The 21,893-nt window shown below is 42.0% G+C and overlaps 1 protein-coding gene across 3 annotated transcripts in view; it reads right to left on the bottom strand.

Moving 5' to 3' along the window:
* LOC144497424 (very long chain fatty acid elongase 4-like) overlaps nt 1–21,893 on the bottom strand; it is a 44,993-nt gene that overhangs the window by 10,285 nt on the left and 12,815 nt on the right. For 2 of the 3 annotated variants that reach the window (XM_078218682.1, XM_078218684.1), the window contains exons 2-4: nt 14,498–14,575; nt 13,385–13,572; nt 6,488–6,568 (exon numbers count right to left, since the gene is read on the bottom strand). In XM_078218682.1, the coding sequence (XP_078074808.1) occupies nt 6,488–6,568; nt 13,385–13,572; nt 14,498–14,555 (327 nt within the window). In that variant the 5' untranslated portion in view covers nt 14,556–14,575. Of the gene's footprint in view, nt 1–6,487; nt 6,569–13,384; nt 13,573–14,497; nt 14,576–14,713; nt 14,934–21,893 lie in introns of those variants that run through there. The other variant, XM_078218683.1, reaches the window with a different exon arrangement.

Here is a 21,893-nt window from a genome sequence, read left to right as displayed (position 1 = left end):
TCTTCCTGTATTTACCATGTCTAGCCCTGCAAGAATTTTATAGGTCTCTGAAATCCCACCGCATTCTTCTGAACTCCAGCAAATATTATCCTAACCGACTCAATCTCTCTTTATCCGTCAATCCCATCATCCCAGGAATCAATCTGGTAAACCTTCACTGCGCTCCTTCGAGAGCAAGAACATAATTTCTTAAATAAGGAGACCAAAACTGCTCACAATATTTCAAGTGTGGTCTCACCAAGGCCCTGTATAATTGCAGCAACACATCCCTGTTCCTGTACTCAAATCCTCTCACTATAAAGGTCCATATAGTCACTCACTCAACTTGTTCAAATCACACTGATGCATCTCAGCATCCTCCTCACACCTCACCCTCCCACCCAGCTTTATGTCAACTAAAAATTTGGAGATATTACGTTTAATTCCCTCATCGAAATCATTGATATATATATTGTGAATAGCTGGGTCTGAGCATGGATCCCTGTGGTACCCCACTAGTCACAGCCTGCCACCTGTTTATTCCTACTCTGTTTCCTGCCAACCAATTTTCTATCCATTTCAATACACTGCACCCATTCCCATGCACATTAATTTTACACGCTAATCTCTTATGTAGGACTTTGTCAAAAGACTTCTGAAAGTCCAAATAAAATCACATTCACTGGCCCCAACTCATCAACTCTACTAGTTACATCCTCAAAGAATTCCAATAGATTTGTCAAGCACGATTTCCCTTTCGTAAACCCATGTTGACTCAGTCCGATCATGCAACTCTTTTCCAAGAGCTCTGCTATTTAATCTATTATAATTGACTCTAGCATTTTCCCCACTACCGACGTCAGGCTGACTGGTCTATAATTCTTTATTTTCTCTCTATCTCCCTTTTTAAAATGGAGGGGGTCACATTAGCTACGCTTCAATCTGTAGGAACTGTTCCAGAGTCTATAGAACCTTGGAAGATGACCACCAATGCATCCACTACTTCTAGGATCACTTTCTTCAGTACTCTTTGATGTAGATCATCAGGCCCTGGGGATTTATCAGACTTCAATCCCATCAATTTCCCCAACACAATTTCCCTACTAATATTTCCTTCAGTTCCTGAAGACAGAACCAAAGTATTTAGCTGTTCAGCCATTTCTTTGTTCCCCATTATAAATTCCCATGTTTCAAACTGCAAGCGACCTACATTCATTTGTTTTGATTCTCCTTACTGATTAATTTCTGTATTAACTGCTCCGAAATTACAACACAACAGTATTGGCAGGCAGTAATGGTTAGCCAAAAATTGCAACCGGAGCTGATCGTTAAAATATTATACATTAATATATGCAATATGCATATTTTGCTTGGGATTTGCAATTATGGGAATTTAATTCTTAAATATTGATACCAATGAATAAGCTGATTATCTACAGAATTGCTACCAATCCTGTGGCCCTTGTGTACACTTGATATTCCAAAGTTCAAACTAGACCACTTAAATCAAAGTATGTTTTCTGCATTTTCATCTATTGATTCAAACTTTCAAATAACTTCACATATTGTATATTATTCATTATCGGAAATTTGAGGCAATAGCGCCCAGTGCTAGTAATTTTACAATTAAATAATTGACAAAATATCAAGTTCTTAGATACACGCCACTCCAACATAGGAACAAGCAAAGGTATGACATCCAGTCAGTGGCTGAGTATTTGGTTGGGAAAGAAAATGGAAAATCAGCGGAAGTACAGCCAGGTTAAATAAAATTGAACTGGCATGCATACATTAGGTGTTTTGTTATGCCAGTGCTGGAGCTAGAACAAACACTGGTTTGGAATAACTTGCCCATGTCTAGACATCAGGGTTCATTACTATAATTATACTCATGTTCCGTGGATCCAAATGTCATTTAAGAGTGAATCTTGCACTATCAAGGGGCAAAGTTTTGTGTAGAAGACAGCTGAACAATCAATGCAAAATACTTCAGTTTTACAATTCTGCAACAACCGCAAAATATATATTGATTGCAGTGATACAAGTCTAAACATCCCAAGCCATTGTGCGAACTGTAATGATGGGGGTTGATGCCTTTAATGATGAAAATATGACTTTTCAAGTTTCAACTGACTGGAAATTTTGCAATTTTAAATGAGACAGAACAAACTACTTACAAAGACAAGGCCACCTTCCAAAATGAAAAACAAACAAATCAGAGACCCACAGTAACCCATCACTATCGAAGGAAAATACATTAAAATGCTTGATATTGAATGGCTGCCACAAACAGACCCACCCAAAATCCCTTGGAAATACACAATGGGTGAAGTATTTCAGGGCAAGACTGCCAGCCACTACAGAAGATTGCAGGTAACAAGGGAGTGTCAAGGGAGTTTTTCGAAGAAATATGAAAGTGGGGCTCTCTCTCTTCGAAACAATTACCCTGTTCAGAAATCAACACTACCAGAAATCTACCTGCAAACCAAGGTCTTGTAATAATTGCAACAACTTCTGTATTGGATGGCATTCTTGAAACCAACTAATCCCAATCAACTGCCGTGTTTAAAAGTCTACACCTCAAGCATGAAGTACACTTGACTTTCAATGTTTTTTTTCAAATTGGACTCAAACTTCCTTTTTTTCTGATGCCTGTGTGTGCGAGACATCATGGCTGAAATTTTACCGCCCCGCCAGCCATGGTAATTGGAGAGGGTGAGGGGTGGACCATGGAAAGAACCGTTGATCTTGGGCGGGATTTTAATGTTTCGGGACGAGCAAGGCTATAAAATCCCAACCCATGTTTTTATTATTTTTCTCTTGGGTTTATTGGTTAATAAATTTGGATTTTCTTTAACTCAAGAAAACTATGTTTGATTGGCTCCCTATTGCTCACTTCTTAAATAGTTAAATACATTTTGATTGGGAAAAGGCATATTCTCGTGACAAAGAAACTTAAACCTTTGTTGTGACCAACCTAGGAGGCTGAATTGAAGGGCTCATGCATTCAAAGAACCATCTGGTTGGCATACTTGCCTTCTCTTATAGTGAATTTTAGTTTAATATTTGAAATGGACCCTCTATTTTGAGTTGCCAGTGTTAGAGTCATAGAGTTTTACAGCACAGAGAGAGGCCTTTCTGTCCATCGTATCTGCACTGGCCATCAAGCACATATCTGTTCTAATCCCATTTTTCAGCACTTGGTCTGTAGTATTGTAGGCTATGGTGTTTCAAGCAGTCATCTAAGTGCTTCTTAAAATGTTGTGAGGGTTTCTGCTTCTAACACCCTTTCAAGCAGCGAGTTCCAGATTCTTACCACCCTATGAAAATGTTTTTCCACAAATCCCCTGCGCCTTACCTTCAATCTAGGGCCCCAGGTTACTGACCCCTCTACTAAGGAGACTAACTACCCTATCCATGTCCCTCATAATTTTGTGCACCTCAATCAGGTCGCTCCCCCCCCTCAGCCTCCTCTGCGTTATGGAAAACAACCCCAACAAAACCAGCTTCTCTTCATAGCCGAAAGGCTCTATCCCAGGCAACAACCTGGTGAATCTCCTGTTAGCACCAAGTATTCAGAGATAATGTATCACAAAGGTTAGGTACAGAATTAAACTAGTTATACTTTCCCGTAATAACCTGCCTAACCTCATCTCCAAGCTGCACTCCTACCACACCAGTGTGAATCCATCCATTTTCCATTTTCTAAAAGATTGACAATTTCTGAGAAATCCTCAATTCAGGGTCCTGCAACTACACTGAGATTGCATCTGTTCTTTTTAAGATATAACATAAAAGCTAATAATCGAACTGAACCTTTGAAGGAGTTATCTGCTTTGATATATAACACATTCCAAGAAGCACAAATACATTTTTTAAAATTAAAAATAGTGTGTCAAATTTTGAATTCGGTGAACAGATTCAGGATTATGTCTTTAAACCTATTCAACATGGTAGCCTCCTTAAAAAATTGGTCCAACTTTTCAATGCTTTCACTGGTACCAAAGCAAATCAGTAATGACCATCACAAGAGGGTGCTATTTCATCACTACTGAAAACTGCACTGGTAGGAAAGTAACACTGAGATCAAGAGGGAAAATTCAGTTACACCACTCATGAATCAACATTGATGGCAGTCAAGGAAAAATCTCCTATCTTGCATTATTAGTTTATGATGCTTCCTGGCAGAATGGTACTATGCACCTGTACTTGGGAATTGAAAATGCCAAGCATATTAAACGGCTCACTGGTCACTAAATCTTCACAAAGAACAAGCCTGTCTTTAATTGTTTGATATAGTGCAGTCCATTTCTATTTAAAAAAGGTGAGATGAATCAATCTTTTCACAAGGTTACACAGTCAGGATTTCATATTTGGAATGCTTATATTTTCCTTTTAAAGGTCAACCTACCATATTACAACCTTCCTGATCCTAAAGAAAGGCAAGTAACATTTTCTGAGGCTTCTGTCATTCTGTAAACAACTCTAACTAAAGTGTGCACAAAAGCAATTTGTGTTGACTTAGTCAATCGTTTACCCTTGCCTTCAGTAGACGGGTAAGAAGTTTAACAACACCAGGTTAAAGTCCAACAGGTTTATTTGGTAGCAAATGCCACTAGCTTTCGGAGTGCTGCCCCTTCGTCAGGTGGAGTGGAGAAATGCTCACAAACGGGGCATACAGAGACACAAACTCAATTTACAGAATAATGATTGGAATGCAGTCTAATGTGAGCATTTCTCCACTCCACCTGATGAAGGGGCAGCGCTCCGAAAGCTAGTGGCATTTGCTACCAAATAAACCTGTTGGACTTTAACCTGGTGTTGTTAGACTTCTTACTGTGTTTACCCCAGTCCAACGCCAGCATCTCCACATCTTCAGTAGACAGGGCCAGGGCAGTGGTGTGAAGAGATTCGTCTCATTTACTGAGCATCCTCCCTTTATAAATTGGCTGAGAAGGAAATCATAATCCTCATCTAGAAGAAGCATGAGTTTGTCTGACAGTATGCAGTTGTGAAAGCACCTGCAATACAAGACCGCAATCTCGTTCAGTGGATCTTTAAACTCCCATCAGTAAAAGTATTCACACAAGTTGCTGGCAGAAACAAACTTTAAAAAAATAGAAAAATGAACCATCAACTTTTTAAGCCTTGTTTTTGAAACAGTGTCACGTTTCTCAATTGTCTGAGCATTTCTTCACATAAATGCTTTAGAAAAGGTTACTTTGAATGCTGACTTTATAAAAAAGAAAATATGCACTGACATTAGTTTGTTTTTCAAAGAAAGGGATCTGCAGAAAAGTAGTTAATATAGTAACTGGAAGCTGCTTCTGCCAAGGAGTGAACAATCAATGGTCTGCAGTTTGTATGGTATTCGAAAATATGCTCCTTACCATTGTGTTGGAAATCTCTGATGCCTCAGCCTTGTGAGTGGAAAATAACAGGTTACCAGGCTTTTTGACACAGAGAAGCTTTTAAAAATTAGAGTACAGGGACCAAAGTCAAATAAGCCTTCAAGAAGATTTTTTTAAAACGACAAAAAGCTACAGGTTCCTAACTTGGTCCTGGACTGTAGTAAAGAAAGCAGAGCGGCTACTAAGTTTATGTAGGTCAACCCACTAAAGTGGAACTAGCATTACACATGCTTCATTTGTGTAATTACACAAATAGAAGTAGCTTTTGATCATACTACTGCCCTGTACATTTTAACTAGTGTCAGTAAAGCAGCTGACGACGCGAACCAAACTTCACCTCATCTACAAAGAACAAAGAACAATACAACACAGGAACAGGCCCTTTGGCCCTCCAATCATGCACCGATCATCTGTTCCTAACTAGACCATCCATTTGTATCCCTCTATTCCCAGTCTGTTCATGTGGCTATCTAGATAAGTCTTAAATGACCCTAGCATGTCTGCCTCAACCACCTTGCTTGGCAATGCATTCCAGGCCCCCACCACCCTCTGTGTAAAATACGTCCCCCGCATACCTGTATTGAACCTTGCCCCCCCCCTTACCTTGAACTTGTGACCCCTTGTGTTTGTCATTTCTGACATTTCCGACCTGGGAAAAATCAACTGTTAACTTGGTTACTCATAGGAGATATTGTGCAAAGTGACTCAAACATCTGACCAAGTCTACAAGTTTATCGAAAAGAGTCTCTTCAGCACATCTACACTTGAAGAGTTTGCAAATGCAAACATTTAGACTATGTGACTTTCGATCTTGACTTTTTAGCCCCCTTCCAAATTCTGAAATGCTGTCCTATTAACTTTGAGTCAACAGTGAATCACACTACAGTGGTCAAATTACATCTGTAAAGGAAAAGGTTTTCACTTCTTTTAATGAAATAACCTGCATTATGCTCCTGAATAACCAGCGAAGAGAGATGTGCCCACTCTACAAATCTTCCCCCAGTTCACAGAATCAAACTTAACTGTTGGACACCCGATTTACTAATAGACTTCACGGTGACACATCTTCAGCCACTTTTTCTATCCATGTTTCTCACCCGTAGTCCAAGCTCACTGTTGCTGTAATCCACAGGTTCACAAAGATAGCTGTAGTTTGCACGAATTGACGTCACCAGGAACTAGAATGCAAAGTTAAATTAGATTATTAGTTATACAAATAAGCACAATAGCTGCATGATGAATAGTGAAATAGAATAAAACCAGATATCACAGTTCAACTATGAGGTACAAAACCACTTCAGCTTGAATCAAGTGATATTAAATGGTTGCCACTGCTCACCTTCACTACCAATAAATAAAAAGCCTCAGTTTGTTTCAGATATTTAATACTAATGGATTAAAATATTCATAGCTACTTGAGCTTTGCCCTAAATCATAAAATTATTTCAATCTCCTAACATGTTACTCATAACCAAACAAACTTAAATCTTGTTCATAATATGTGATATGAAATGCCATCTGTCAAGCGATAAGTGCCAAGTAGAAACTCTAAGTTAAAAGACTATCCCCAATTAGTTTAGAACCTACCAAATACACCAGCTTCAATGATGAGTCACACCAAAACATTACAGGAATTCTGTTGACATCACTAATGTTGCCCACAACCTCACAAAGTAATTTATCATAAACCTCTCAAAACATGATTAATTGAATATAGGCAATCACTTGACCCTTTAAATGAAGCCCTGATCGATAAAGTCTCTGACGCTTCCTCCTACCACCCTCTGCACCATGACCCCACCACCGAACATCAAGACATTGTTTCCAGGACTGTCATTGACCTCATCTCCTCTGGAGATCTTCTACCCAGTCTCCAAACCCCAGACAGCCCGCTTCTATCTCCTTGCCAAAATCCAGAGAGGAGTGTCCCAGTAGGCCCATCATGTCGGCCTATTCCTGCCCCACTGAACTAATTTCTTCCCATCTTGACTCCATCCTCTCTCCTCCAGCCCCTTCCCACCTACATTCACGATTCCCCTGATGCCCTAATGACAACTTTCAATTTCACTTCCAATTTCCATCCCTCTATCACTTTCACATGGTCCATCACTGACACTTCCCTTCCTTGACCTCTGTCTCCATTTCTGGTGATAGAACGTCCATGAGTATCCATTACAAGCACAATGACCCCCACAGCTACCTCAACTACAGCTATTCACACCCCACGTCCTGGAAGGGCTCCAACCCATTTTCAGTTTTTTTGCCTCCATCGTATCTGCTCTGATGATGCAACTTTCTAGACTGGCGCTGCGGATGTCTTCCTTAATCGTGGTTTCCCACCCACTGTGGTTGACAGGGCTCTCAACTGTGTCTGACCCATCTTCTGCTCCACTGCTCTTATCCCTTCCCCTCCCTCCCAGAACCAGGATAGGATCTGCCTTGTCCTCACTTTTCACCCCACCAGCTTCCACATTCAAAGGGTCATCCTCCGCCATCTCCAGCATAATGCCACCACCGAGCACATCTATCCCTCATTCCCCTCTCAGCATTCCGCAGAGACTGTTCTCTGGTCCACTCCTCCATCACACCCAACACCTCAGCCCTTCCTACTGCACCTTCCCATGCAATCACAAAGGGTGCAATATCTGCCCTTTTACCACCTCCTCGCTCACTATCCAAGGACACTCTTTTCAGGTGAAGCAGCGCTTCACATGCTCCTCCTCTGCTCTATTGCATTCGCTGCTCCCAATGCAGTCTACTCTATATTGGAGTGACCAAATGGAGACTGGGTGACTGCTTTGCAGAACACCTTCGATCCATCTGCAAGGATGATCCAGAACTTCCTGTCATTTGCTATGATTACTGACTTTATCACGACTTTGATAAAAGGAGGAGGAATGTTCAATGTTGGAAGAGAAGACTGAACTGGACCATACTACCATTATATTTGCATGCTTAGATTTAATAAAATGTATATGTACATTATAAAGCACCAATAGTGTGAAACTAGAAGTTTTGAAAAATGAAGCCAACTTTCCATATTATTGGTTCATTGTTGTGTTAAGGTCAGAGGTGCGATGATACTGTGCCTTTAAGAAGTGTTTTGAAAGCATGTTTCTTGTAAGGTGCATATTTAAAATTTAACTCTGCTTTCACAATGCTGATTTGTCTGCACCAGGCAGTTCATATGCTGAGAATGATCTTAGCTAGTGGGGTGTTTGTTTTAATTTGAGTTAATGTATTTTTGTTTACTTTTTCCCCTGGGGTTTCAGAATAGGGTTTGATTAGGTTGATTGAAAACAGTCAGAGTCATGTGCTAATGGGAGGAGCTAAGCTTGCAGGGAAGGGCAAGAAGTTTCTGCTTGGTTCTGAAAGAAGCAAGAGGTGCCTTTCTCTCTCTTTGGAGGCTGCTGTTTGGGGTTGTTAGAAAACTAGTGTCTCTCTTTCTCTCTCCCTCTCTCCAGAGGTGGTCAAAGTCTCGAGGACTGTTAACAAGTAAAAACATGTAAGCCTGTGTTTTTTTTGCTAACTCATTTTGAAGAGGAGTTTAAATTTATGAGAAGTATTGCTCAAATTGGAGCCAATAAAGACAGATTAGCAGTTAAGAATTGTATCTTGTTATGGTTAAGTATTTCAATTTGGAAAGTTACGCTAATTCATTTGTTATAGTTAAACTGTATTGTTAAATAAAGTTTGTTTGGATAAAAGCTTCCTCGTGTGTCAATAGAATCACACCTGGAGTAAAACACCTTATCCTTACACTAATGCCAAAATGAAAAAAAAAACTGTTTTGAGTTTAGTAACATACTTAGGTGTTACTGCTCAGGTACCCTAACAATTTTAACAGTCAAATCCCAGTCAATGCAGCTCTAAAGACCCCATGCATTTTGGCCACACTGACCGATTCAGATAATGGGGTAATGTTTCTGTTTTGGACATAATCCGCAATTTGGGTAAAAGCTACGCTCAAGCTGTCCTGATTTTCTGAACTGATTTCATGGTTCAAGTTTCCACTCAAATTAAATTGAATGATCACCCGTAGAGTTCTTCAATGAACCTGTGCAATAATTATTCATTTCAACCCCCTGAAAAAATATGTTACATAGAAACATAGAAAAACTACAGCACAAAACAGGCCTTTCGGCCCCACAAGTTGTGCCGAACATATCCCTACCTTTTAGGCCTACCTATAACCCTCCATCCTATTAAGTCCCATGTACTCATCCAGGAGTCTCTTAAACGACCCTATTGAGTTTGCCTTCACCACCACTGACGGCAGCCAATTCCACTTGCCCACCACCCTCTGTGTGAAAAACTTCCCCCTAACATTTCCCCTTGAGACATAATTGAAAGAGGAAACCTGGTGCCATTTTATTACCAACACCAAAACTCCGTACATGAGGAGGAAGATAGAGAATATGATGAAACAAAACAAAAAAGAGGATGTATGGTGCCTGGCAGCTGAATTCTTCAAGGGGAAACCAAGCCAAATAAAATAAGTTGAGAGGGGAAGTGAAGAAATTAAGTCTGGTAAAGACAGAATATGAGAATAGAATAGCAGTTAACATAAAAGGGAACCAAAAGTATTTTAACCAGAAAATAAATTTTAAGCAGGTAGTAAAAGGCAAGTAGTAAAAAGCAGGGTGGGTGCTATTAGGGACAAATAAGGCAGAAACAGCTAGAATGCAGCATATAATGAATAGCTTTTAAAATCAATGATCACTAATGGAGAGGATGTTGACGAATATTAGTACAGTGGATATGGTAGGCCTAATGGAAGTGATACATAGGATGTGCTAGGAAGGCTGACCATGCTGACAGTGGTTGAGTCGCTTGGTTCGGTTGGCTTGTATCCTAGGTTATTAAAGGAAGTGAGGGTAAAGATTGCGGATGAGCTTGGCACAATCTTCCTTGGATACAGGGTAGGTGCCAGAGGATTAGAGTGTGACAAATGTCAAACCCTAATTCAACAAAAATGTGCAAAGTTATTGGTAGTACATACCAGCTGATCATTTTAACATTAGTGATTGTAAAAACAGGTATGTGGTGAAATTTGAGTTAATTAAGGAGAGCCAGCATGGAACTGTAAAAGGCAGATGGTGCTTGATTAATCTAATAGATGTTTTTGAAGAAATAACAGAGACATTCGATAAAAATAATGCAATGGATGTTGTTTTGTGAATTTTAAGAACAAAGTACCTGGTTAGCAAAATTAAGGCTTATGGAACAGAAGGGTCAGTGACAGCTTAAGTAAAAAAACTACTTCTAAGGACAGAAAACAGCAAGTCATGATAAATGTCAGATTGGAGGATGGTGGACAGTCATGTTTCCCAAGGGTCAGTGCTACAACCACTGCTTTTCTACATTAAAATGACTCAGATATTGGAACACAGATTAAAATTTCCAAATATGTCAAAGATACCAAACCTGGAAGTTTGGCAAACAATGAAGTAATTCCAATTAATGGCAACACAACAAAGGACAAAAGGCAGCAAGGTGGCAGAGTGGTTAGCACCGCTGCCTCACAGAGCTCCAGGGACCCAAGTTCAATTCCGGCCTTGGGCGACTGTGGTGGTTAGGTGGATTGGCCATGCTAAATTACTCCTTTTGTGTCCAGAGGTGTGTAGGTTAGATGGATTAATTGTGGCAAAGGTTAGGGGTTACAGGGATAGGGTGGGTGTGGAATAGTCTGTCAGTGAGTCAGTGCCGACCCTTCTACACTGTAGGATTCTTTGATTCTATGAGAATGGGCAGACAAGTGGCAGGTGGTGGTGCATTTTGGCAGAAATGATAGGGAGAGGGAATGCAGATTTAGTGGCACTGTTGTAGAGAATTTGTAAAGACAGAGTGGCATGAAAGTTCATGTGCATATAATTTGGACATGCTGAGATAGTCATTAGCAAAGCTAACTTGTGTTTCATTAATGTCTTCATTAATAATTGAATACAAAAGGACTTTGATGCTGAAAATTTGATAAGCTTTGATTAGGGCACAGCTACAATACTGGCCTGAGTTTCACTCCCAAGTTGGTAACTTCCCACTCATTGCATGTACCTGGAGATAAAGAATAATGCTCCAAGAGTATTTTTATTTCGGGCATCCTTGGATGCAGTTTGGAGGCAGCCACAGGCAGCCAAGTGCTGAGGCAGACTGTTGGAAAGGTCCCTCTTCAGTTCTCTGGGACGTTGTCCCAATTTCATTCTTAAAAAAAATAGGCCTTCCAGCAGTCACCCATCACATTAAGGTGCAGGATTTTAGCAACACAGTTAGGCTAGAGAAGTTGGAGTTTTTCTCCTTGAAGAAGGGACAGCTGAGGAAAGATTTGATAGGGTTGTATAATATTTTAACACATTTAGGAAAGGTAGACTATGAAAAGCAGTCCCTACGAGCTGATCAGACAAGGACTAGGAGACAGGGTCTTAGGCAAGAGATGCAGGAGGATGTGCAGAAAATAACTTTTTACCCAGTAAGCGGTAATAACCCAAAATATGCTGCCTATAAGCAGGACAATGATTTCAAAAGGGAATTGGATGGGCACTTGAGGGAAATAAACTTGCAGAGCTGTGGGAATAGAGCTGACTAGATTGTTCTAAAGAGAGCAAGCATGGACTTAATGAGTCAAATGACCTCCCTCTGTGTCATAATGACATTAACTGAAAATTGGTTTCATCACAAAAATAAGCATGTATGTGCATGATTTACTAATTTCATTGGCATATGCTAGTTCCTTACCAAATAAAATGTATAATATTTAAAAATCTAAATGTAAGAAGGTCTATTAGTGCCTCTGTGGCCAACAACAACTTAATTTTAAGAACCTTCACAAATAGCTGCTAACAAAGTTAATCAATGGAAACTGTTGATCAATTCAGTTTGGTGAAATGACCGGTTTTGTGGTGGGGTTAATATTCAGCATGAGTCAAGAGATCCATTAGAATGCTGAAACAGCTGGGCCCCAGACAAAACATTGCTTTACAGCAATGTTCCCTTCTGGCAATTTCACAATCCTTATTTACACAAGATAGAGAGGTTTCAAGTGCTTGCAGTTTCTGATATTGATACTTTAAAGGATAATTGACACTTTTATTACAAATGTAAGCAAAAACATTTTTGACGAATGAATGACTATTTTAAAAAACCTTTCAAAAGGTTCCCTCATTCAGACGATGGTTCAAGACATCACCAAGATCCTGTGAACCACAACGCTTTGAAAAGCTGCCCTGATTCCATGAAAATTGCAAAGGACTAGGATAATGCCTTTTCCTGCAATGGAGCTGGCCAGGTCTGAGTGCAGGGTTCGCAACCCAAACCAGCCCATGCCCTTAATCAGCTCTAGTGAAAATCAGAAAGAATTTTAACAACACCAGGTTAAAGTCCAACAGGTTTATTTGGTAGCAAATGCCATTTGCTTTCGGAGCGCTGCTCCTTCGTCAGATGGAGTGGATATCTGCTCTCAGATATTCACTCCATCTGACGAAGGAGCAGCGCTCCGAAAGCTAATGGCATTTGCTACCAAATAAACCTGTTGGACTTTAACCTGGTGTTGTTAAAACTCTTACTGTGTTCACCCTAGTCCAACGCCGGCATCTCCACATCATGAAAATCAGAAACCCAGGAATGGGGTCTGGTATCCCAGAATCGGGTTATGGCTACCATTTCCACTGCTCCATGGAATCTCCTGATGCCATGAAAATGCAGCCCTTTATCTCTGTCTAAATCCTAGAACTCTTCCTAATAGCTCTGTTGTGGATGTACCTGCAACAGTTTAGTCATTTGCATAGTCAGTAAGATAATTTTGCATAGTCAGCGAGATAACACTCAACATATTGCCTTGGGTAGAATAAAAATTATGTGCCAAAGCTGAAGTGAAATGGACCAGCCTTCAAGTTTAGTCACATCACAGTTTTGCTTTTAGATGCAAGCAGGTGCTGCCAAACATACCTGACATAAGAAAAATACTTTCAATTTTAACAATTATGAGGAAACGCACATACCTCCCAAAAAATGTAAGCTGAAATGGCGACAAGGGCAAAATTGTAGACAAGGAGTATATATTTCAGATTGAAAGGTTCACGACTCAGCATGTACTTTGGCCCATATTTGCAGATTAGAAGGTAGATTATGAAGGTAACAATAACGGGAATAGGCGAGTAAACCAGGAACCAGGGGTCAGTCCTCTTGTCTGAAAACATTTAAAAAGTGACAATTAAGTTCAAACATAATTTAACTTGCAAATATACATGTTTTTGCAACCTATTCCCCCCCCCCCCGCCCATACATCACACATCACCTCGCATTGAAAAATGGATCTGAAGTATAGGCGAACAATTCTGAGAAGTATTTTTAAAACATGAAACTCAGCACTAGCAGAATTGGTATGAGCGGTTTCACTTTTGAACAAATGTAGCCTATGCACCACCACAGAACCCTCACCACCACCAATCCTACACTGCTTCTGCCAGATCCAGGGACTGAGTAAGATGCCAGCGATTGAGTCCAGACATATCTTACAGAAATTCATGGACAAAAAAAGTAAAGTTTATTAATTAGTCACAAGTAGGCTTGCATTAACATTGCAATGAAGCTACTGTGAAAATCCCCCAGTCACCACACTTCGGCACCTACTCGGATACACAGAGAGAATTTAGCACGACCAATGCACCTAACCAGCACGTCTTTCGGACAGTGGGAGGAAACCAGAGCACCCGGGAGGAAACCCATGCAGACACAGGGAGACTCCACACAGTCAGTGACCCAAGCCAGGAATCAAACCCAGGTCCCTGTGCCGCTCTTACAATTATTGATGACAAGGAAAGCTCTTCAGCTCGCCATTGCGCTGAATAAAAAACAAACTCACGTGCATTAAAGCCAAAAATTGGCTGAAGGTCTTTAATAACAAAAAAACTATCGAGATTGTAAGACAGGGAGCAATTAATTCCACTCATGTCAGTCTGTGCACTGACAATTGAAAGATTGGAACAATTACTGATGCCAAAGAGATTACAAATTGGGAAATATATGACCAATTTTTGTCCTCATTTTTTAACCTACAAATTATATCTATTTAATGCAGTAACAGATTAGGTTTTTGTGAACACACTTCTTACCTCCATTTTCTACTGCCCAGTCATAAAAATCTCTAATCTTTTCCCAGGTAGAAGCCATGGCATTCACAATACTGAGTCCTGAAAAAAAATTAACAATTATGGCAACTTAATTGTCATGCGTTAATTGTTAAACTGCTTCCCTGTTCATTTTTGTACCAATGGTCTTCTTGAAAAAATGTCTATACCAGAAATGATAAGCAGCTGATGCACACTTACTTTTGTTGCAAAAATCACCCTATTGCTTTGAAACAGGCAACAAAAGGTGCACATGTATTGGGCTCTTTTTTCCCTTTCTATTCTCCTCTTCCCCATTCCCAGCAACTCCACCCCGCTGTGAATAAATTGCTTGGCTGACATCTATAGGACCGAAATGAGATGACAACAGAGGAAAGCCTGTAAGCCTGTGCTTAACTATGTTGGTGAAATGGGTTTAAAAGACTATGGCACAGTGCACTGGAGATATCAGCCATACCATCGGAGTGAAACATTCAGACATTACGTGAAGCTCCAAGATACTTAAATGGCGTTTAAATAATTACAACATTGTGAAAGACTGAAACACTTGTTGTGCAATAGGTCATTCAGGATTACAATATGAAACTGACCAACCCCACTTTCCACACTAACCTACTTCAATCTCTCAATTGTGGATAGATGGAAACAGTTATACGTAACTGTATTCAACCTCCACCAACATAATGGAAGGCCCAAACCAAGCCACCTTCTTCACTTTTATCCCCATCCCCAGGTTTCTATTTATGATTCATGTAAACTTACATTGGTGTGTTCGATTATACATCAATTATTAGCAAATGTATTTATCAACGAACCAGAGTTCCTGAGTCAAAAAACACATGTAGAATGTTTTTATTAGAAGCAGAAACATTTGGTACCACTCCAAATATACCTACTTGTGTGGAACTCTATAATTAAAGCAGAACTCCTTAAAAATGTGTAACTTATATTAATATATGAATTAGTTCAAAAGTTTATTTATTAGTGTCACAAGTATGCTTACATTAACACTGCAATGAAGTTACTGTACAAATCCCCTGGTCGCCACACTCTGGCGCCTGTTCGGGTACACTGAAGGAGAATTTAGCATGGCCAATGCCTCTAACCAGAACATCTTTTGGACTGTGGGAAGAAACCGGAGCACCCAGAGGAAACTCACGCAGATGCAGGGAGAACGTGCAGACTCCGCACAGATAGCACATTGTCGGCACGCTAGCACAGTGGTTAGCACTGCTGCTTCACAGCTCCAGGGACCTGGGTTCAATTCCCAGCTTGGGTCACTGTCTGTGTGGAGTTTGCACATTCTCCTCGTGTCTGCGTGCGTTTCCTCCGGGTGCTCCGGTTTCTTCCCACAGTCCAAAGATGTGTGGGTTAGGTTGATTGGCCATGCTAAAAATTGCCCTTAGTGTCCTGAGATGCTCAGGTTAGAGGGATTAGTGGGTAAATATGTAGAGATATGGGGGTAGGGCCTGGGTGGGATTGTGGTCGGTGCAGACTCGATGGGCCAAATGGCCTCTTTCTGCACTGTAGGGTTTCTATGATTCTATGAGATAGCGACCCAAGCTGGGAATTGAACCCGCGTCCCTGGCGCTGTGAGGCAGTAGTGCTAACCACTGTGCCACCATGCTGAATTTTGAGGAGTTGGCTATTCGGCCTCTTGAGTCAGCTCTGCAAACCTAAAGAAACTTTTAATATACTGCAGTCCATTTTAAACACACAGGAGTGCAACATAATATAAAATATTTTTATTACGTAACAGCTAATTCAACAACCAGCAAAATCAGTCACCAGAACAAAAAGGGGCCACAATAGTTAATCCACTAACAAAGCTCTTTCAAGCACCAGGCTCATAATAGCAACACAATGATTCTTTTATTGGACTTATTATGTAATTCTCTCAGGACAGGAGTGTCTTATAATCGTAAAATCTGGACAGTTTATGAGTAGCACTGCACTCGGGGCAATTGCAAGTTGACGTTAGCTCTCTCTTCAAGAGAAGGCAGTTACCAGACCTGTGCAAACTGGATTCCATCCCAATACAGTAGTTCAAATCCAGCTATCAGTGCAACGCATAGCCGCACCTGACCTGACCCAGTTCGATAAAGTTCAGGGAGTTGCACCAGTCCGCACAACTTCCATTTTGATGGTTTCTCTAGTGCCCGTGACCCAAAGCTGACACAATTTTTTTAAGTTGTAGCCTATCCAACTTCAATGTGGCTGCCATAGGCTTACATCATTATCAATCTTTATCTAATTAACACAACAGATTCTGTGAAATGCCTCAGGACCTTAATTCAGAAACCAGCAGGCGATAACAGCAGTAGCCGCCAGAGCAGTGGCACCACGGCTGGCTCTGTTGTTAAGCAGGGAGCGGCAAAGAGCACTAGAATAATAGTTATAGGGGACTCTATAATTAGGGATGCAGATAAGTGCTTCGGTGGACATGAAAGAGACTCCAGGATGGTATGTTGCCTCCCTGGTGCCAGGGTCCAGGATGTCTCTGAAAGGGCAGAAAGAATTCTGAAGGGAGAGTGTGAACAGCCAGAGGTTGTGGTACATATTGGTACTAACAACATCGGTAGAAAGAGTGATGAGGTCCTGCAGCAACAGTTTAGGTAGTTAGGTAGAAAGTTAAAAAGCAGGACCTCTAGGGTTGTAATCTCAATCACGTGCTAGTGAGGCTAGGAATAGGAAGATGGTACAGCTCAACACGTGGCTAAACCGCTGGTGTAGAAGGGAGGGTTTCAGATATCTGGACCATTGGGATCTCTTCCGGGGCAGGTGGGACCTGTGCAAGGACGGGTTGCATCTAAACTGGAAGGGCATAAATATTCTGGCCGGGAGATTTGTTCGTGTCATACAGGAGGATTTAAACTAGTTTGGCAGGGGGATGGGAACCAAAGCAAAGGTGATTTAACTGAAGGGGAACCAGTGAGTAGGGCCAGTAAAACTCAGAGGAAGAGCAGGCAGGGTGTGGTTGCTAATCAAAATGGACTGAAGTACATTTGTTTCAATGCGAGAAGTCTAACAGATGAGGCAGGTGAACTTAGAGCTTGGATTAGTACTTGAACTATGATGTTGTTGCTATTACAGAGACTTGGTTAAGGGAAGAACAGGTTTGCAGCTTAACGTCCCAGGATACTGATGATTCAGGTGGGATAGAGGGGATGTAAAAGGGGTGGGGGAGTTGCATTAAAGAGAATATCACAGCTGTACTGCGAGAGGACACCTCGGAGGGCTCATGCAGCAAGGCAATATGGGTAGAGCTCAGGAATAGGAAGGGTGTAGTCACAATGTTGGGGGTTTACTATAGGCCGCGCAATTGCCATTGGGAGATAGAGGAACAGATATGTAGGCAGATTTTGGCAAGGTGCAAAAGTAACAGGGTTGCTGCGGTGGGAGAGATGTTAACTTCCCCTCTATTGACTGGGACTCACTTAGTGCTAGGGGTGTGGATGGGGCAGAGTTTGTAAGGAGCATTCAGGAGGGCTTCTTGAAACAGTATGTAGATAGTCCAACGAGGGAAAAGGCCATACTGGACCTGATATTAGGGAATGAGCCCAGCCAGGTGGTCGACGTTTCAACTGGGGAGCAATTCGGGAACAGTGACCACAATTCAGCAAGCTTTAAGGTACTGATGGATAAAGATAAGTGCAGTTCCCAAGTTAAGGTGCTAAATTGGGGGAAGGCTAATTACAACAATAGTAGGCAGGAACGGAAGAATATAGATTGGGGGCAGTTGTTTGTGGCAAATCAACATCTGGCATGTGGGAGGCTTTCAAGTGTAAGTTGATAGGGATTCAGGGCTGGCACATTCCTGTAAGGATGAAGGATAAGTATGAAGGGCAAGTTTTGGGGACCTTGGATAACGAGAGATATTGCGAGCCTAGTCAAAGAGAAAAAGGAAGCATTTGTCAAGGCTAGGAACTCACGAAACAAGTGTGGCATACAGGAAAGTAGAAAGAAACTTAAGCAAGGAGTAAGGAGGGCTAAAAGGAGTCACGAAAAATCATTGGCCAGCAGGATTAAGGAAAATCCCAAGGCTTTTTACACATATATAAAGAGCAAGAGGGTAGCCAGGAAGAGGGTTGGCCCACTCAAGGACAAGGGAGGGAATCTAGTGTGGAGCCAGAGGAAACGAGCGAGGTAGTAAATGAATACTTTGCATCAGTATTCACCAAAGAGAAGGACTTGGCGGATGATGAGTCTGGGAAAGTGTGTGTAGATAGTTTGAGTCATGTTGAGATCAAAAAGGAAGAGGTATTGGGGTTCTTGAGAAACATTAAGGCGGACAAGTCCCCAGGGCCTGATGGGATATGACAGGCAAGGGAGGAAATTGCTGGGGCCTTGAGAGAAATCTTTGTATCCTCACTGGCTACAGGGGAGGTCCCAGAGGATTGGAGAATAGCCAATTTGTTCCTTTGTTTAAGAAGGGTAGCAAGAATAATCCAGGTAATTACAGGCCGGTGGGCCTTACTTCAGTGGTAGGGAAATTATTGGAAAGGATTCTTCTAGACAGGATTTATTCTCACTTGGAAATAAGTGGACGTATTAGAAAGAGGCAACATGGTTTTGTGAAGGGGAAGTCGTATCTCACTAACTTGATCGAGTTTTTCTGAGGAAGTGACAAAGATGACTGAAGCGGGTAAGGCAGTGGATGTTGTCTACATGGACTTCAGTATGGTCTTTGACAAGGTCCCTCATGGCAGACTGGTGCAGAAGGTGAAGTCGCATGGGATCAGAGGTGAGTTGGCAAGATGATACAGAACTGGCTCGGTCATGGAAGACAGAGGGTAGCAGTGGAAGGGTGCGTTTCTGAATGGAGGGCTATGACTAGTGGCATTCCTCAGGGATCAGTGCTGGGACCTTTGCTGTTTGTAACATATAGAAACGACTTGGAGGAAAATGTAACTGGTTTGATTAGTAAGTTTGCGGACGACGCAAAGGTTGGTGGATTTGCGGATAGCGATGAAGACCATCAGAGGATACAGCAACATATAGATCGGTTGGAGACTTGGACAGAGAGATGGCAGATGGAATTTAATCTGGACAAATGTGAGGCAATGCATTCTGGAAGGTCTAATACAAATAGGAAATATACCGTAGATGGCAGAACCCTTAAGATTATTGATAGGCAGAGGGATCTGGGTGTACAGGTACACAGGTCACTGGAAGTGGCAACACAGGAGGAGAAGGTAGTCAAGGCGGCAAACGGCATGCTTGCCTTCATTGGCTGGGGCACTGAGTTCAAAAATTGGCAAGTCATGTTGCAGCTTTAAAGAACCTTGGAATATAGTGTTCAATTCTGGTCGCCACACACCAGAAGGATGTGGAAGCTTTGGAGAGGGTACAGAAAAGATTTACCAGGATGTTGCCTAGCACGGAGGGCATTAGCTATGAGGAGCGATTGGAGAAACTTGGTTTGTTCTCACTGGAACAACGGAGGTTGAGGGGCGACCTGATAGAAGTCTACAAGATTATGAGAAGCATGGACAGAGTGGATAGTCAGAAGCTTTTTCCCAGGATGGAAGGGTCAGTTACTGGGGGCATAGGTTTAAGGTGCGAGGGGCAAGCTTTAAAGTTTTCTTTTTACGCAGAGGGTGGTGGGTGCCTGGAACTTGCTGCCGGGGGAGGTAGTGGAAGCAAATACGACAGTGACTTTTAAGGGGCGTTTTGACAAATACATGAATAGGATGGGAATAGAGGGATATGGTCCCCGGAAGGGTAGGGGGCTTGGTTCACTCAGGCAGCATGGTCGGTGCAGGCTTGGAGGGCTGAAGGGCCTGTTCCTGTGCTGTAATTTTCTCTGTTCTATTCATATTAGAATCATAGAATCCTACAGTGCAGAAAGAGGCCATTTGGCCCATCGAGTCTGCACCAACCACAATCCCACCCAGGCCCTATCCACATATCCCTACATATTTACCCACTAACCCCTCTAACCTATGCATCCCGGGACACTAAGGGGCAATTTATCATGGTCAATCAACCTGACCTGCACATCTTTGGACTGTGGGAGGAAACCGGAGCACCCGGAGGAAACCCACGCAGACACAGGGAGAATGTACAAACTCCACACAGACAGCGACCCGAGGCGGGATTCGAACCCAGGTCCCTGGAGCTGTGAAGCAGCAGTGCTAACCACTGTGCTACCGTGCCGCCCATTAAAAGGGCATCTTACCCAGGCCCAATCCCCGTAAGCCCACATATTTACCCCACTAATCTCCCTAACCTACACATCTTGGGACACCAAGGGGCAATTTAGCATGGGCCAATCCACCTAACTCGCACATCTTTAGAGTGTGGGGTGAAACCAGAGCACCCAGAGGAAACTCACGCAGACATGGGGAGCACGTGCAAACTCCACATTGACAGTCACCCGAGGCTGGAATCGAACCCGGGTCCCTGGCACTGTGAGGCAGCAGTGCTAACCACTGTGCCACCGTGAGAGTATACTCTTTTCACCTAATCTTTAGCCCTCAGTTCCAAATATAAAACCTAATCGGTCAGTATTGGCTGGATGCATTATTATGAAGCAGAAAAAGTCAAAACCAATTAAATATTCAGTTCAAGACTGATGGGGAGAGAAGAAAGAAAGGCAGGCTACAAGTATCTGATTTTAGTTCCTTACTAAATGAAATCAATATTGAAAGTCTACATGTCACTGCGAATAAATTAAATACTTGGCAGCCAAAGCTTTCTCTCTTGCTATGTGCACTGTTGATTTTGGCACAATAGGTTAAATCAGGCACTCTTTCATGGGTTACATGCAGGTCACAATAACTTGTTCCAATCACTCGTTCTGAATGTCACACTGTTACATACACTGTTAAGCATTAACAAACTCAAATACTTACCATCTTGGAGTTTGCAGGTCAGGAACTCCGGTTCCCGATGAACCTAGGGCCTCCTGTGCTTGCGCCAGCTGGGAAATGGCCACAGTTCAGGTTTTTCCACATTTTCAGGCAGAAAACAGAAGGCCCTGCACTTCTGCGCAATAGCAAGAGGAACTGCAGAAAAATGCAGGTCAGATGACCTGATATGTGGCAGGTGGGGGGAATCAGCGAGAAGATCCCAGACCAAGGGCGGGGACAGGGAGAAGTCAAAAAGGTAGTCCCTGGTAAGGGATGAAGATAAGGGTCAGAATTTAAAGAAAGGAGCCAAGTAATAGGCTCTACATTCAAGAAAGAGCTGCAGGGAGCAGACTTTAAACAAAGTGGGCATGAGAGGAGTCCTGAAGATCTGAGAAGGCAGCTGAAGGTTGGTAACTTTGTGCTGCAGGCCATTAGGATAAAGGTACCCCATTGGAGCGATGGCGATCTGTTTGGCATGGCTTGAAGATCTGAAATTGTGCTTGGAAGGTGAAGCTTGAGTGTAGTCC

Source organism: Mustelus asterias, chromosome 8, assembly GCF_964213995.1.
Source record: "Mustelus asterias chromosome 8, sMusAst1.hap1.1, whole genome shotgun sequence".
Lineage (NCBI taxonomy): Eukaryota > Metazoa > Chordata > Chondrichthyes > Carcharhiniformes > Triakidae > Mustelus > Mustelus asterias.
The sequence above is the reverse complement of the archived record's forward strand: the minus strand, read 5'-3'. Positions and strand labels throughout refer to the sequence as shown.